The sequence below is a fragment of the Diadema antillarum genome, unplaced genomic scaffold (assembly GCF_040938485.1).
Source record: "Diadema antillarum isolate AM-2024a unplaced genomic scaffold, OU_Dant_1.0 seq00000381_RagTag, whole genome shotgun sequence".
NCBI classification, from domain to species: domain Eukaryota; kingdom Metazoa; phylum Echinodermata; class Echinoidea; order Diadematoida; family Diadematidae; genus Diadema; species Diadema antillarum.
In genome coordinates, this window is record NW_027271379.1 from 123,115 (window position 1) to 137,823 (window position 14,709).

General features: G+C 37.8%; 1 protein-coding gene across 1 annotated transcript in view; it reads right to left on the reverse strand.

Annotated features, from left to right (window-relative positions):
• Positions 1 to 12,332: 12,332 nt before the first annotated feature.
• The window catches only part of LOC139731578 (transmembrane 9 superfamily member 4-like), a 28,931-nt gene continuing 26,554 nt past the window's right edge, over positions 12,333 to 14,709 (reverse strand). Inside the window, exons 17-18 of the mRNA XM_071642467.1 lie at positions 13,901 to 13,990; positions 12,333 to 12,692 (exon numbers count right to left, since the gene is read on the reverse strand). Coding sequence (XP_071498568.1) covers positions 12,543 to 12,692; positions 13,901 to 13,990 — 240 coding nt within the window. The 3' untranslated portion in view covers positions 12,333 to 12,542. The remainder of the gene's footprint in view (positions 12,693 to 13,900; positions 13,991 to 14,709) is intronic.

Here is a 14,709-nt window from a genome sequence, read left to right on the forward strand (position 1 = left end):
CAATATGAATATGCAAATGGCAAAGTGAGCATGTCATCCCCTCACATAATTATTGTCATATCTTCAGTTTGTACATAAAATATTGAAATTTCCAATTTTTCATTCAAACGCAATTATGCCCGGGCTCAAATCCTGGTAATTATATCTAACTGATCACTATTCTGACGTTATTCAACCAGGAATCACATCATGCTTTAAATTTCAATGGCAGAAAATTTGAATTTTAGTCTTTTTTTTTGTACACTATCAAAGGAAAATTGTGACAGTATGACATGGTAAGCTCACGTATTTGCATATTCATATCCACTGTACAAGAACTGTTATGCAGAAATAGCAAAACTTCAAAATGTCATAACTTCCTTATTTTCATCCGATTTTAGTCAATTCTTACCGTTGAACTCCTGAGATTTTACTCTTTTTTATCAGACTAACATATATTTGGAATGGATTTCCTCTTTAATGAGCAGGAAAAGACCCACGAGCATCGAAAACACTAAAAAAGACTGAGCCGTAACAACATACTCCACTGTACAGAAATCAGTGTTGTTTTCACGTCAATATCTAATGAGCACCACGCATGAAAAGGCATTTCTTACAAATCATTCTTTTTTTTGGGAGGGGGGGGGGGGGATGCCTCTTTGCTTAACAATAAGTCATGTTGAGAACACAGGCTTCTAAACGATCTGGAAATATTTACCTTCCACAAATATTTGCAATCTATTATGTGACATTGACAATGGCATAGGTAGGTGAAATCTGGAGAGTCAGCAATGACAATGGCGAGAGAGAGAGAGAGGGGGGGGGGCGGAGAGAAAGCGTGTGTGTCAGTGTGATCGCGTACAAGTGTGTGTGCTTTGAGTGTGTGTCGGGGGGGGGTTGGACATGTGGGAGAGGTGAACAGTGGAAACTTAGCAACACAATGGATATCCTACTCAGTCGAAAAGAAAGTAAATATTAAAAGGAATAATTCAGCGTATACGCCCAGTATGGCGGACTTCGGAACACGAGCTTTGGGTAGACTTGTAGATCCCAGTCCCGCGTTTCATTTTAGCAGTTCATGCGCAGGAGGCTTTTTAGTCTAGCGGATATAGGGCACATATAGGGTGAATCATGCACATTATGGTAAAAGCACCATATTTGGTACACATGTATATGATGCCAATACAAGTCATTTCTGATATGGAAGCCACTCTGATTCTGCCTGTGGCGGCTGTGGCGGCCATTTTTCAAAATGGCCGCCATGTGATATAGCAATGCTGTGTATTTTGGAAACTATAAGTCCGATTGTCGTGATTCTTGTACCAAAGTATAGGTTTTGAGGGTCAAGGATTCCAAAAAAATAATTTTTGAGAGGATAAAACCATGGCAACCTACTTATTGGTGGCCATTTTGAAAAAAATATGGCACCCATGCTAGATATAACATATCCTTAAAACGTATGGACAAAGGGTCATGACTCTGATACCAACTTATATGTTTTTTGGCGTCAAGGACTCCGATAAATTCAACTGTAAGTGGTTATGAATCGTTTCATCCTACGTTTTGGCGGCCATTTTAATAAATATGGCTGCCATACAACGGATAATGAACATTGTATATCTTCGAACTCAATGAATATATAATCATGATTCAAGTGTAAAAGTATAGATTTGGGGTGAAGGTTTTCAATATAATGATGTTTTAGCAAAGTGAATAGGTTCATCACATCCTTTGTTTTGGCGGCCATTTAATAAATGTGGCCTCCCTCCAGTTAAACATGGCTGCCGCTCTATCTTCTATTCATATATCTTTAAAACCAATGGATGCATATTCATGATTCTGGTAAAAAAATATGTTTTTGAGGTTCAGATACTTAAATGGATACATCTTTTCGTGTATACAACCATCACATCCTATGTTTTGGCTGCCATTTTAAAATATGGCCACCGCAATGTATACTATACTGTACGTCTTTGAAACTAATTGGGGTCATTAGTCAATGATTTTAAACAAGCATTTGTTGATGAATAGAACCAAGACATTTCGTTTTCATGTCCATTTTTATAAGTATGACTGCCGCACTACACAGAGTATGCACACACACACACACACACACACACACACACACATTATATACAGTGTGGCCTAGAATTAACGGAAACGCGAGTTTTCGCAAATATCTGCACATTTGCATTACTTTGATGCCAAAATGAATGACAAAGAGTTGTAGAGAATTTATCTAGAAGAAGAACGACACCAAAATCATCCGATTTGGTTGAGTAGTTTTCATTCTACAGATGTTTTTGTAAAGACGGGTCGAGCGTAAATTTCTCAGCTCAATTCAACAAATTTCAGCATCGAACAAAAGCCACTTGGGAGACTAACAAAGAATTGAGGCCGCACATCACAATGTGGAATGCTTGAATAGGATTATTGTCGAAAATTGACCCTCAATTGTTGGGTAGTCTCCGTTGCTGAGCTTTGATAAAATAAAGTAAGAAATTAATGATTAACAAAAACATGTCTAGAAAGAAAAGTACTCAACCAAATTTGACAATTTCGTTTTGCTTTTGGAAAAATATCCGTTTCCATTTTCTGAGGGGCCACCCTGTATGTATTATACCCTCACTTGCCATATGTCTTGTCCGATTGACAAGAATCGTTCACCAATTATTGGTAAATGAACCTCCTATGTCGTTGCGGCGTTTAGTTCTTTATTGTTCATTGATTGTTGTTGAATGACCATACCTCTATCACATTCACTATTCAAGTAGGTATTGAACGTCACATAAGTACAATTGTTGCATACCTGGAATACTAAAGATAATTATGTTGAATATCAAAGGTAGAATAGAATGGTGAGAATGGAATAGAAGACTTTCCCCCAATTTTGGATGCATAGACAGGAGAGTAAAACAATTAGTGTACTGTCATAGTTTCCAGCCACAAAGACATGATTATTGCAGTCTTATAAGACCTACTGATTTATAAAGTTTGTTTTCAGTTCTTGTTCATTATTTCATGTATGACCTTGTCAAAACTGTTACACAAAATTATAAGGAATCATATATGAAGGAATCGAATTAGCTCTGACAATCGAAAACAATTATTGTTCCTGATCATCCATTGCTGAGCGGTGATGAACGTAAATGCATATATAGATGCAGGTGCGCTTTAGAGAACGTCTTCAGTATTTCTACTGGTGCCGGTAAGTAAGATCGATTTACTGAATATTTTATTCTGCAGTTTTGTCTTCCAATAATTATGAACCTAAAAATTTGTATTTCTTTGAGGTTTTCCTTAAATTCATAAATTAGCATAATTTTTCTTGTAGTTTATATTTTGATAGTAGACTCATGTGGAGCTGCAAATGACAATTAGATGTAAACCTATAAAGATGTATTGTATAATGCCTAATTATATTTGCCGGAGAGATGATGAACCAACACCTAACCGCCTTAGGGGTTACGCTCCGGATTTGCATAAGGTTTACTCCCTAGCCTTTGATTAACCAAAAAACTGCCCGCAAGGAAGCAGGAGACTCGTGGAGGGCGGGGACGTCTTTCTACCCGTACAGGACCAGAAGGACCTGCCCACTGCCACTATTTACTTTATCGTTTGATGTACAAGATTCAGTGTAGTTATAAGTATCAGAACAGCCTGGTCAATCATGGATTTTATAGACATACATATAGTGTGTTTACAATTGATGTAAGTGACCCAAGAAGTTTTAGAAGTTTTCTCACACTTTGTGTCATTTTTCCAAAGAAAACAGATGTACTAAACAATAATGATTGGAAACTATGATTTTCATTCCATAGTCAAGGGACCAGAGAAAGCGAGAGTCGATATTTCTAGAAAATATTATAATCTTGATTGATATTTCAGACTCGAAATTGTGAAGATCATGTTTTTCACATACACTGTACACACAGAAATCCTATAAAGGAAGTTGAGCATATTTTCCAAAATGATTACAAAGTTAACTATGCCCAGATGTCCCACATTAGAATACTAAAAATGAGGTGAACAAGTAATTGTTGACCCCTAAAACAAACGTTTACACCAGAATCAATCCACAATGGGCATCCCGCTTTCATAACACTCGTACGTTATTTATTAAATGGCCGCCAAAATAAAGGATGTGATGAACCTATTCACTTTGCTAAAACATCATTATATTGAAAACCTTCACCCAAAAACTATACTTTTACACTTGAATCGTGATTATATATCTTTTGAGTTCGAAGATATACAATATTCATCATCTGTTGTATGGCAGCCATATTTATTAAAATGGCCGCCAAAACGTAGGATGAAACGATTCATATTCACTTACAGTTGAATTTATCAGAATCCTTGACCCAGAAACATATAAGTTGGTACCAGAGTCATGACCCTTTGTCCATGCGTTTTAAGGATATGTTATATCTAGCATGGTGGCCATATTTTTTCAAAATGGCCGCCAATAAGTAGGTTGCCATGGTTTTATCCTCTCAAAATTTATTTTATTGGAATCTTTGACCCTCAAATCCTATACTTTGGTAAAAGAATTACGACAATCGGACTTATAGTTTCCAAAATACACAGCATTGCTATATCACATGGCGGCCATTTTGAAAAATGGCCGCCACGGCCGCCAAAGGGAGAATCAGAGTGGCTTCCATATCAGAAATGACTTGTATTGGCATCATGTACATGTGTACCAAATATGGTGCTTTTACCATTAAGTGCATGATTTTTTCTATATCCGCTGGACTATTTATACCACATCTTATATACTGGTCCCATCCACAGACTTAATTTTCAATTTGGATTCTAAACGATTGATACTCTGAAAGTTAAACAAACACAGACAGACAGACAGACAGACAGACAGACAGACAGACACAGACACAGACACACACACACACACACACACACACACACACACACACACAGGCAGACAGACAGACACACACACACACATACACACAACACCAACAACCCACGAACAAAACAAAACATGCAAAACAAAACAAGGCAAAGTGAAGTGGAACGAAACGAAATCAAACTGGAAAACGACCATTAATTTTCATGAAATTCACATTAAGTGTATTATGAAACATTGCGAAAGTCTAAAAGTTCATGAGGCTGAATGGCGAAGACATCTAGATCATCACGAATCGGCCGACAGCAGAGTGCTAGGAACATACTGTGTGGATCTGGACACAATAAATGTTGGCGTGAGTTTTTCTAATGCATATCACATTTTTTCATCCGCCACTGTAAATCAGATACAGCGGCGTATGGGGGGGGGGGGGGGGGGGGAATTAGGGGGTTTAAACCCCCTTGGCTTGTAATGGGCGGGTGGGGGTGTAGGGGTTTAACCCTAAAAAGACTGGGCTATTTTGGTAGCTCGAAAGACTGGGGGGGGGGGGCCTAAAGGCCCCCCCCCCCCCTTAAGATCTCGGCCGTGGATCGCGCGATCGCCGCGGAAATTTGCACAATGGTAGTGTGCGATGTAATCTACAAGATAGTATATATAAATTTTACAAAATAGTCTTCTTTTATTTTATTTTGATTAATTATGCTAATTTATGCAAGAAATCAGACTCATTGATCTAAATCAGTGAATAAAGCTCCAAAAGTGCTCATTTTTGGTCGAATTATTCTTTGTGGCATTCTTAGTAAATGTACTTGAAAAAAAATCTGTATCAAAATTAATTTCTTATCTATTTTATTGTTTTATGAATTTCTTATGTGTTTCATTGTTTTTTCGACCTTTTGTTTTTGTTGTTTTTTAAACAAAATTTGTGGCAGACACTTTTTGAAGCATAATACTCCTAAAACAAATTAATTTTAGCCATTGAGAGTAAAAATAAACATATTTATATGAACCATGTGAAAAAAACTAAATTTGCATTGACTTTGTACACAAAATCACATTTTTGAGCCATTTTCGGCCTCACGTGCACGTACAAAAAGTTATGTAACTTCAGAACCGTACCCCCGGGCGTCACAAATTTGGTGTCAAAATGTGCGGGAAACTCGAAAGAAAAAAGTCATAGAACATCGCGGCGAGAGCATTGCGTGTATAGTTGCAGAGTAATCGCGCGAAATGTCGGGGGGGGGGGGGCCTTTTAGGCCCCCCCAGTCTTTTTAGGGTTAAACCTCCTGACGTTTTTCTTCTTTTTTCGAAATGGCAGCAAAAAAAAAGTGAAATTTGTTTTTAAAACTTATTCATTTATATATTTTTGCTTGTCAGTCGGTTTTTTTTTTTTTTTGCAGAAAAAAAAAGAAACAAAACTTGTTCATATTTGCTTAATTGTCAGCCGATTTTTGGATTGACGACCTTTTTTGTTTTGTTTTGTTCCGTTTCGTCTTGTTTTTGTTTTGCTTGTCATGACCCAAACTTAACGCCCCCGGCCCGCTTACCAAAAAAAAAGAAAAAAGAAAAAGCTAGATCCGCCCCTGAGATAGGCCTGTAGTCTAAAAGCTGTGACTACTGTCACTGGTCACTGTCTCACTGGTATTCCATTGTCCTGTCCACTAATCTTCATACTTTATGATTAAAACGTTTCGGGTTTGAATACATACTACAGTAGATGGAGTGTGTGCACATGTATGTGTGTGTGCATAATTTATAGATACACAAGTGTGATGATCTGCTTCCCGAGTGCACCCTCAATCTGATCGTACTAGGATTGTTTTGCTATACAGGATATTGACGCCCTCAACGTCGAAAACTGGAGCAGGTTTAGGTGGATTATTTTGTCCCGCGGAGAGCGCATAGTACAACCTTACTGTAGTCCAGTTGGCAAAAGATCTGGAGACCCGACTACTTTTCTGGGGACCTCTACCCCCACATGCAAACTGTTTGTTTGTTTGTTTGTTATTGTTGTTGTTGTGTTGTTGTTGTTGTTGTAAGTTCCCCGTTCCCCAAAACATTATTTTAATTCCACATATGAATTTGATAAACTATGAAGACTGACTAGAGTGTATGGTTATTCTCTATGCATGGAAGTTACATGGTGTCTACTATTTTGTTTGATCCATAAATGTACCGTGTATGTCATATATACATGCATACTGTGTTGTATTCAACACCACTTCTGAACAGATTGTTAAGTTTTCCTCAAACTTCACTGATGTGATCTACTAATAGCGCTGCCTTCACTAGAGCCACATTTATATTTAGGATTCATTCTCCTTTAATTAAGTTACTATCTCGTCATGATCCAGGCACATTTTAATAATAATTACGAAGCCAAAAAAAAAGAACAAAGAACAAAAGAAGACGAAATAAATCAAAAGACTGCACATCAAGTTGATTTTTAGTATATCTGCACATGTTTGTTGTTTATTGTGAATGCATTGTGTACATGTCATGTGCTGGAATCCCTACAATTACAAGATAAAAGGAAAATTAAAAAAAAACATTAGAAAGAGTCGTATTTGACGACACTGTCATTGACACACAGACAAAATCAATTGTATTTGGTTTAGAAAAAAAAAAAAAAAGATGCTGAAAGAAAAAGTGGTCTGTAATACAACCAAAGGTCTAACTGGGTTATTGGGATAACTGCCTCATCCATGCACCGTCATTACCATGGTTACTGTTCCCTGGCATCTGATTGCGGGTGTGCTTCGCACCTGGCTCCAACCCAAGCTATGATAAAAGATTGCAACATCATCACTTTGGGACTCAATTGTATGGTTTTTTAATGGTGGCACAATCAACCAGTTGTATGGAAAATTCTGACATCCCCCTTAAAAAAAATTCACACATGGTGACCTATGCTGTACTTGGTTCCATTAGGCAATAGCTCAAGAATACATTGCAATGTGCCTTATAATCTAGTTCAATGACATGTAGCCACAGTTTATTTCAATTAGACCTAAAAAATTAAACACACACACACAAAAAAAAAGTCTTCTTGGGGTTTAAGGTATGACATGACTTCAAAATGGAAAATTCTGCACTTTCATTTGTAGGCATGCATTGTAGCATGACTACAGAAATCAATCATGTTTTTGTTTGATTTGCTGCCCCGAAGAAAAATCAAATATCATAGACTTTAAAGTAGTACAACTGCAAAGATTCAATTTTATGATTTTCATCAATTTCGTGCAGTGAGCACCATGCTTTTAACTTAAAACCTCTACCTCCAACAAGATCACATTCTATTCGCCATCTCTTATTTTTTGTACAACAATATAACAGTGTTATGAAAAACCATCATAACATATTCATTAGCTCTCAAAACTCTTATTTCACAAAAGAAAACTCAAGTGATTTTTTTATTTCTTGGTTAGACTGCACTTGTCCACCAAAATCCCTCTCTTAGCAACTTCATGTACACACTTTCGGCTCTTCTGCCTTGTCGAGTCTTGCATTTTAGATCTTTCATCTTTCAGGGACAGCATCTTTCTCGGTCTGAGGGCAAGTACAGTCTACTTTGCCTAAATCGAAACTATTTGGACTCAAGAGAAATTATTATAGCATCAACTTGGAGAAAATTTGACTTGAGGTACTTTATGAGGGATAAAAATCAATATAAAGACAAGAGGACTTGAAAAGACCTTAAATATAGGCGATTATTTGACTCACACGAGGTCAACTTAAGCAAGGTTGACAAGGTTGACTGTACATCTAACTGAACAAAATTAAGAGTGCTCGGTTATAAACTGCAGGAGAACATGTGCATGGCTTACTGCCTTACATCTACACTTGGATAGTAAAATGCACTTAGCATGAAATGTCCCCTGGTGGTTTGGTCTCCCTTCAGCAATATATGTCAAAAATAAAAAAGAGAACAAGATAAACAGAATATAATAATATAATCATACTTAGGATGGTAAAATGACTCATGTTATAATTGTAACTCATTGAAGACTGGTCCCATGTATAGATACTTGGGGCAGATGTCTGTGAGAAATGCATGTTATAGTAAAATCAGTAAGTTTTCAACAGGTTAATAAAGGACTTGGTACACCCAACGTATGTCTCATTTTCGCCTTCTCATGATTTAATATTTAGAGAGGCATCTCTCATTAGACCCAAATCATTCACCTTCTGATAAAACAGTCTCGATTTGATTGTCTCAAGATAATTTCACAGTGGATTCACATCTCTAGCTACTCTATCGATCAGAACTCAGGCACTAACATTTTCCTACGAACCCTACAAGAACTCTGCGCCCTGTGTCATACTGCTACTATGGATGCCAACAGTTGTTCCACAAGATTGAAGGCAGCAAACTTCACTCAGTGACCTTGTTTCAGTCACTGCTACCTTCCACCCTACTGCACTGATTCAGCTCTTGAGCATTTTTTGCATCGATCCCATGGCTCTTGGGTCAACTACAGAGGGAGCCCTTGTCAATCACAGTCACAATTAATGACACCTGGTGCCTCTTAAAATCAATTTCAGCTCATTCGTGTTACGTTGTCTGCTGAAATCAATTCAAGAGCTGAAGACCACACCTTCCTTTCATAATTACAGATGATCTATGGTGTACTTGGTCCTTCTAACAGCCACTACACTTAAAATGGCTGAATCTATTAATGGAAATCATATCAGTACATAACATACTGGTATGTAAATATGCCACTAAGAATAGTATATTGAAACATACGTTTTAAACAATAATATAGTAAATTTTTGAAATATTTGACGATTGTAGGAAGTCCTTCTTTGCAAAGAAGGGGTGGGGAAGGGCCCTTTTTAAAGAATGGAATTAAAAAAGAGTATCATTTGTTCATAATGACAGCCCATGCCATCATCGCATTTCTTGCTGCTTGTTTAGGGTCCTCCCCCAACCCCACCCTACATAGCAAAACTTTGCATATAAGAGAGTAAAAGCCAAACCAACATTTTGCAAAAGAAATTGTCATCTTTCTTTTAATCAAAAAAAGAGATTTGGGTGACGATTGCAAGGACTAGCACACACACAAAATAACTACCTCTGAATAGAATAATGATAACAACACATACATAATTTTGTCTCTTCTTCTGTCAGCCACACCCTTTATTGTCACTATGGAAACCGTGAACCATCACAATGTCTGCCAAAACATACAGAAGAGAACATCACTTGGTGATAGTTAGATGGATCATTGTTTACATGAATCGTATGTGTGCTACATAGCAGCTCCATGGTTGATTTATCAACATCTCCAAAGGAGTTGGTTTACCTCTCCGTAGAGTCAGAGGAATTTTCGGCTTTACTTTCAAAGGGCTGCTAAACATTCCACATAAAAGGCAGGGAGATTTAAGATACTGTAAAAGAGGGAATTTTTCATGCTCGGCCAGGTAAGCTGATGGTTATGGTGTGTATTTAATTCTGCAGAATCAAAACACCAAGTAGTGTTACACACAAGAAGCAAGAATATTCGCATGCTTTTATTTTGAGGCTAGTTTCTGGTTGCATAAATAGTGCAAAAAATCACCACACTACGAAAACTTCCCATATCAGGAATGCTTTGATATTTCTTTGCCAAAACGCAGAGAGCTATTCCTTTTTCCAGTAAGCTACGCGCAGACTGATGGAGACTTGGGAGCTCTGTATCAAACTGTTGAAAATAAACGAATCCTGAAAGAAATTGTAATATACACTAGTAATTTTTTGATAGCTATCTACATGGCAACAAGAACTCGCAGGTGGATATGCAATCCGCATAACTTTGGATTTCTTTACAGTTGCTGTGACGGGAGACAAGACAACGAAATACTCTGATTCTCAGCATACATGTACCTTAAATGTTACACAGCACATTTTACAAATAATGCAAGCCGTCCTCCGTGTTGACAATGATCATACGTCGTAAAGTATTTTATGCACTGCATGGTGGGCAAGTGCAGTATAAACATCATCATCATCATCATCATCATTATCAATCACAATGAATACCAAAAGTATTTTGGGTATAGCACTCTATAATGTACACACTGCACTCACCGATTCTCAAGAACTGGCCATGTAGAGATGCAATCATCCCTTCATCTGAGTACCAGTTTGTTCAAATATAAATTCATACTTTCACTTTGGTCACATCTCCTATACAGTGCTTGAAAGTCAGACACCTACAATGTATAGTACACACTCTACCTATGCAAATGCAAAATCCCAAGTTACGCTGTTACTGTGGGTCAAATCAGTGAAATCATAGTACGATGCCAAGCAAGTCAGGGGAGGTTCAACTAAACCATTGAAGATTAAAGCATTGGAACAATATGACATGGAGGTTAACGGTCATTATAGACTCTAAATTCATTAGTATTAAACTGTGTCATCTCGAATGTTTGAATGATACAGCATGATATGAGGTAAGAGATATAGGAGGTTTCACTCTGAACTGCAATGCTGGGGAGGGAAGGGAGAAGATTTGTTGCTTAGCGTTTGTGATTGTTTCAGATTTGCTACAAAAGAAAAAAAATCTAGAGAAAAATACTCGCCTCTGTCATCAGAAAGAGTCCTACTGTACCGACTCTGTGTAGTATTTCAGGGCTTTAAAGTCGCAATCTGCAATACTTTCACGGTTAAACGGAGATAACCTAATAATGATAATCGAAAAACAGTTACAGTAATACCAGAATGACAACTGTACAAACTACACACATACCTCATGAAGTTGGTAAGAAAATATGCTTTACCTTATCCTTTTAATCAAAGTAAGAGTGGTTGGAAGAATTAGATTGCTGAACATTTTAACCATACTGTAATCACTGAAATATTTATCATAAATACGGGTGAGTCATTATATTCAAATTAGACGAAAATACATCTGGTTAGAGTATGATGGGCTTGTACATGCAGATTTATATCATCAAAGAGTATAACTCTTTTTCTGTTAGGGATGTGTAGAAATGCTAAGAGAATGTCATTCATAATTCTAATTCTGTTTTTCTTGTACAAGTTTCTATCAAGGTGAGGAGCTACCTTCACTTCAAGTGAGATAAAATTTGCTGCTAACAAAAAGGAGAATAATTAGGACAAGCATGCCACTGCACAGTAACCATGCTCTATTGACATCGGAAGTGCGGTGCGGAACAAAATAAAACCGAAATGGTATCTGAATACTTGTTCTGCAGTAGCGGAATTGAAGTATGGTTTCACGGAAGGGCTTCTCCTCAAGATCTCATGATACAAATCAATGTCCAGCCTGCTTATATACACTTGACAAACTCTTTGTTTACATTTAGCTGCCTGAGGAACAAATGCAATACCGTATCAACATGATTGGCATGACTTCAACAATGTTTACTCACTGCAAGCTTCAGTTTTGATTCTTGTTCATGTCATGGCCACAAATCCGTGACAGAGTACAAGTCTACATAGAAAGAAATAGTATGAAATAATCTATACAAATGAAGATAAAAATAAGACCAAAAAAAAATGCAGAGGGAATAAAATTTACAGCATTCATAAGTTTAATCTACATCAGCTCTCAAAACAGACTGGGCTCCAAACCAGAGTGGTACTGATGTGTGCACGGGTAGGAATGCAATCGGCTTCTCGCGACGATGTCCACTGGTGCACACATGAATATCAACAGGTGGGACTACAGATACGGGGAGGTCAGTCAATCTTGACGGCGCTGTAGATCTTTGCCACAAACCAGTAGGCAGCGTAGAAACCTATCGTTCCGGTCAGGATCCAAAATGTGACGACCATCATGAATGTGTAGCCAAAGTACAGAAGGGCGGGAACGAACTGGGTTATCTCCAGCTGTGCAGATTGACAAAAAAAAAAAAAAAAAAAAAAACCCACAGAGGGAGAGCAATGAGTAAAAACATATAAATACATTCACTGTGGAAATGATAACTGAGTCACAATTTAGGTGGGCTACACTTAACTGAATTCTATTTGTTTACAATTTTGCAGAAGCAAATGTTTCTGAACTTACTTGATATCAAAGACAAATATTTGCTTGTCATTATTCTGTACTTGCAAAGAGCACAAAAATTTTCCAAAATATGCAATCTTAGAAAGACATTGCAACCTTGGTTAAACCTGGGGGCCAGGTTTCTAGATTATTTGGAAGTAATATATTTTCATCCCATTACGCCAAATGTTGTATGATGAATGAAATGGCACACCGTTTGTCAAATTAGATACACTTTAATTTGTTTAAGGATACATTTTCTCTGTGGGAATTACCTCTTGCAACAGCAAGTTAATCATTGTCCAAAGAAGATCAGCCGTTGTACAATTGGAGAGTAATCTTGGTCAAAAGAGGGCAGATTTTGTTGAAAGTTGATAATTACCATTGGTAACTTATTTATCACCTGGAGAATATCTTGCAACATTCATCCCAGGAGGTAAACTTGCAGTTCAGTCAAAAGGTAGGTTTTGTCCTATAAGAGCACATTTTACAACTGCTGCCCCATTCCACGGCATCAGTAGTCTACAAAACTGTTGTCCAGTATCTGTCTTGGTGGAATTTAAACTGCTTTTCATATGGAGTCAACTGCTGTCCAATTGGAGCACATCTTACCATTTCTGATCTAATGGGCAGGAAACAACTGCCTACATGGAGGTCAACTTCCCCATGGCCCTGTTGCATGAAACTATGGTAACTTTACAATCGAGGTAACTCTGAAATCAATGGCTGCTACCTGAACAACATTAACTCCGTAGCCAATCAAAACCAAGAAATCACTGACGGTTTACCACTGACTGCAGAGTTACCGTTATCATGAAAGTACTGCAGTTCTATGCAACAGGGAACCCAGGGCCCTGTTTCATAAAGTTGTTCGTAAAGATATGAACGATTTACGAGCGACTGGTGATCAGTTCTTATGCTGAATTATGGAAATTCTGATAAGTATAGCACATCAGAACTGATCACCAGTCGCTCGTAAGTTGTTCGTAACTTTACGAACAGCTTTATGAAACACCTCCCTGGTATCACGGCACATGCCATGAATTCTCACCTTGGTGATGAAATAGAAGACAGAGTATACAAAGACATAGAAGGCTGACCCGCCCGACACGATGAAAGACCTCCACCACCAGTGGTAGTCCTGAGGGAAAACAACAACAAAACAACATGTCATCATACATGCACAAGATAAAGAAAGAAAGTCAACCTTGCCAAAGTCGAATCTATTTGGACTGAAGAAATAGCTTCAACATAGAGAAAATTTGACTTATGAGGGATTAAAATCAATAGAATATCTAAGAGAGGAGGACTTGAAAAGACCTTTGACTTAGACAACTAGAAAAGCACTCCGAGAGCGCAGACCTCCGCCAAGCATGCAAATCATTTTCACCACTGATCTTGTTCTTCCATAGAGATATCAGTGATTTCCACCCATACGTACTTATAGCATTGTGTACTGACAGTTGCCCGATTTCCCAATATAGAAGCCTTTGTTACGTCATAAACCCTCAGCTGCACGGCGCGCCTCACCCCAGCAGAAACTAGAGCACGCACTTTAGTGCGCGCAGGCAAACCTCAAATACGCGCACCCTGAACTCCCAAGTTCATTGACCCTACCTGCCAAAATATCAAAAATCCTTCATAAATTCCCCAAAAATTCTCGGATCACTACCAAAAGTTAATTGTTTGTTACTTGTGTCATTCTCAACCTTTCCTGCAAGTTTCATCCCAATCCGTTCACTACTTTTTGAGTTATTTTGCGCACGGACAAACTAACAAACCAATGGTAACGAAAACATAACCTCCTCCCTTGGCGGAGGTAATTATTTGACTAATGCCAGGTTGACTTAAGCAAGGTTG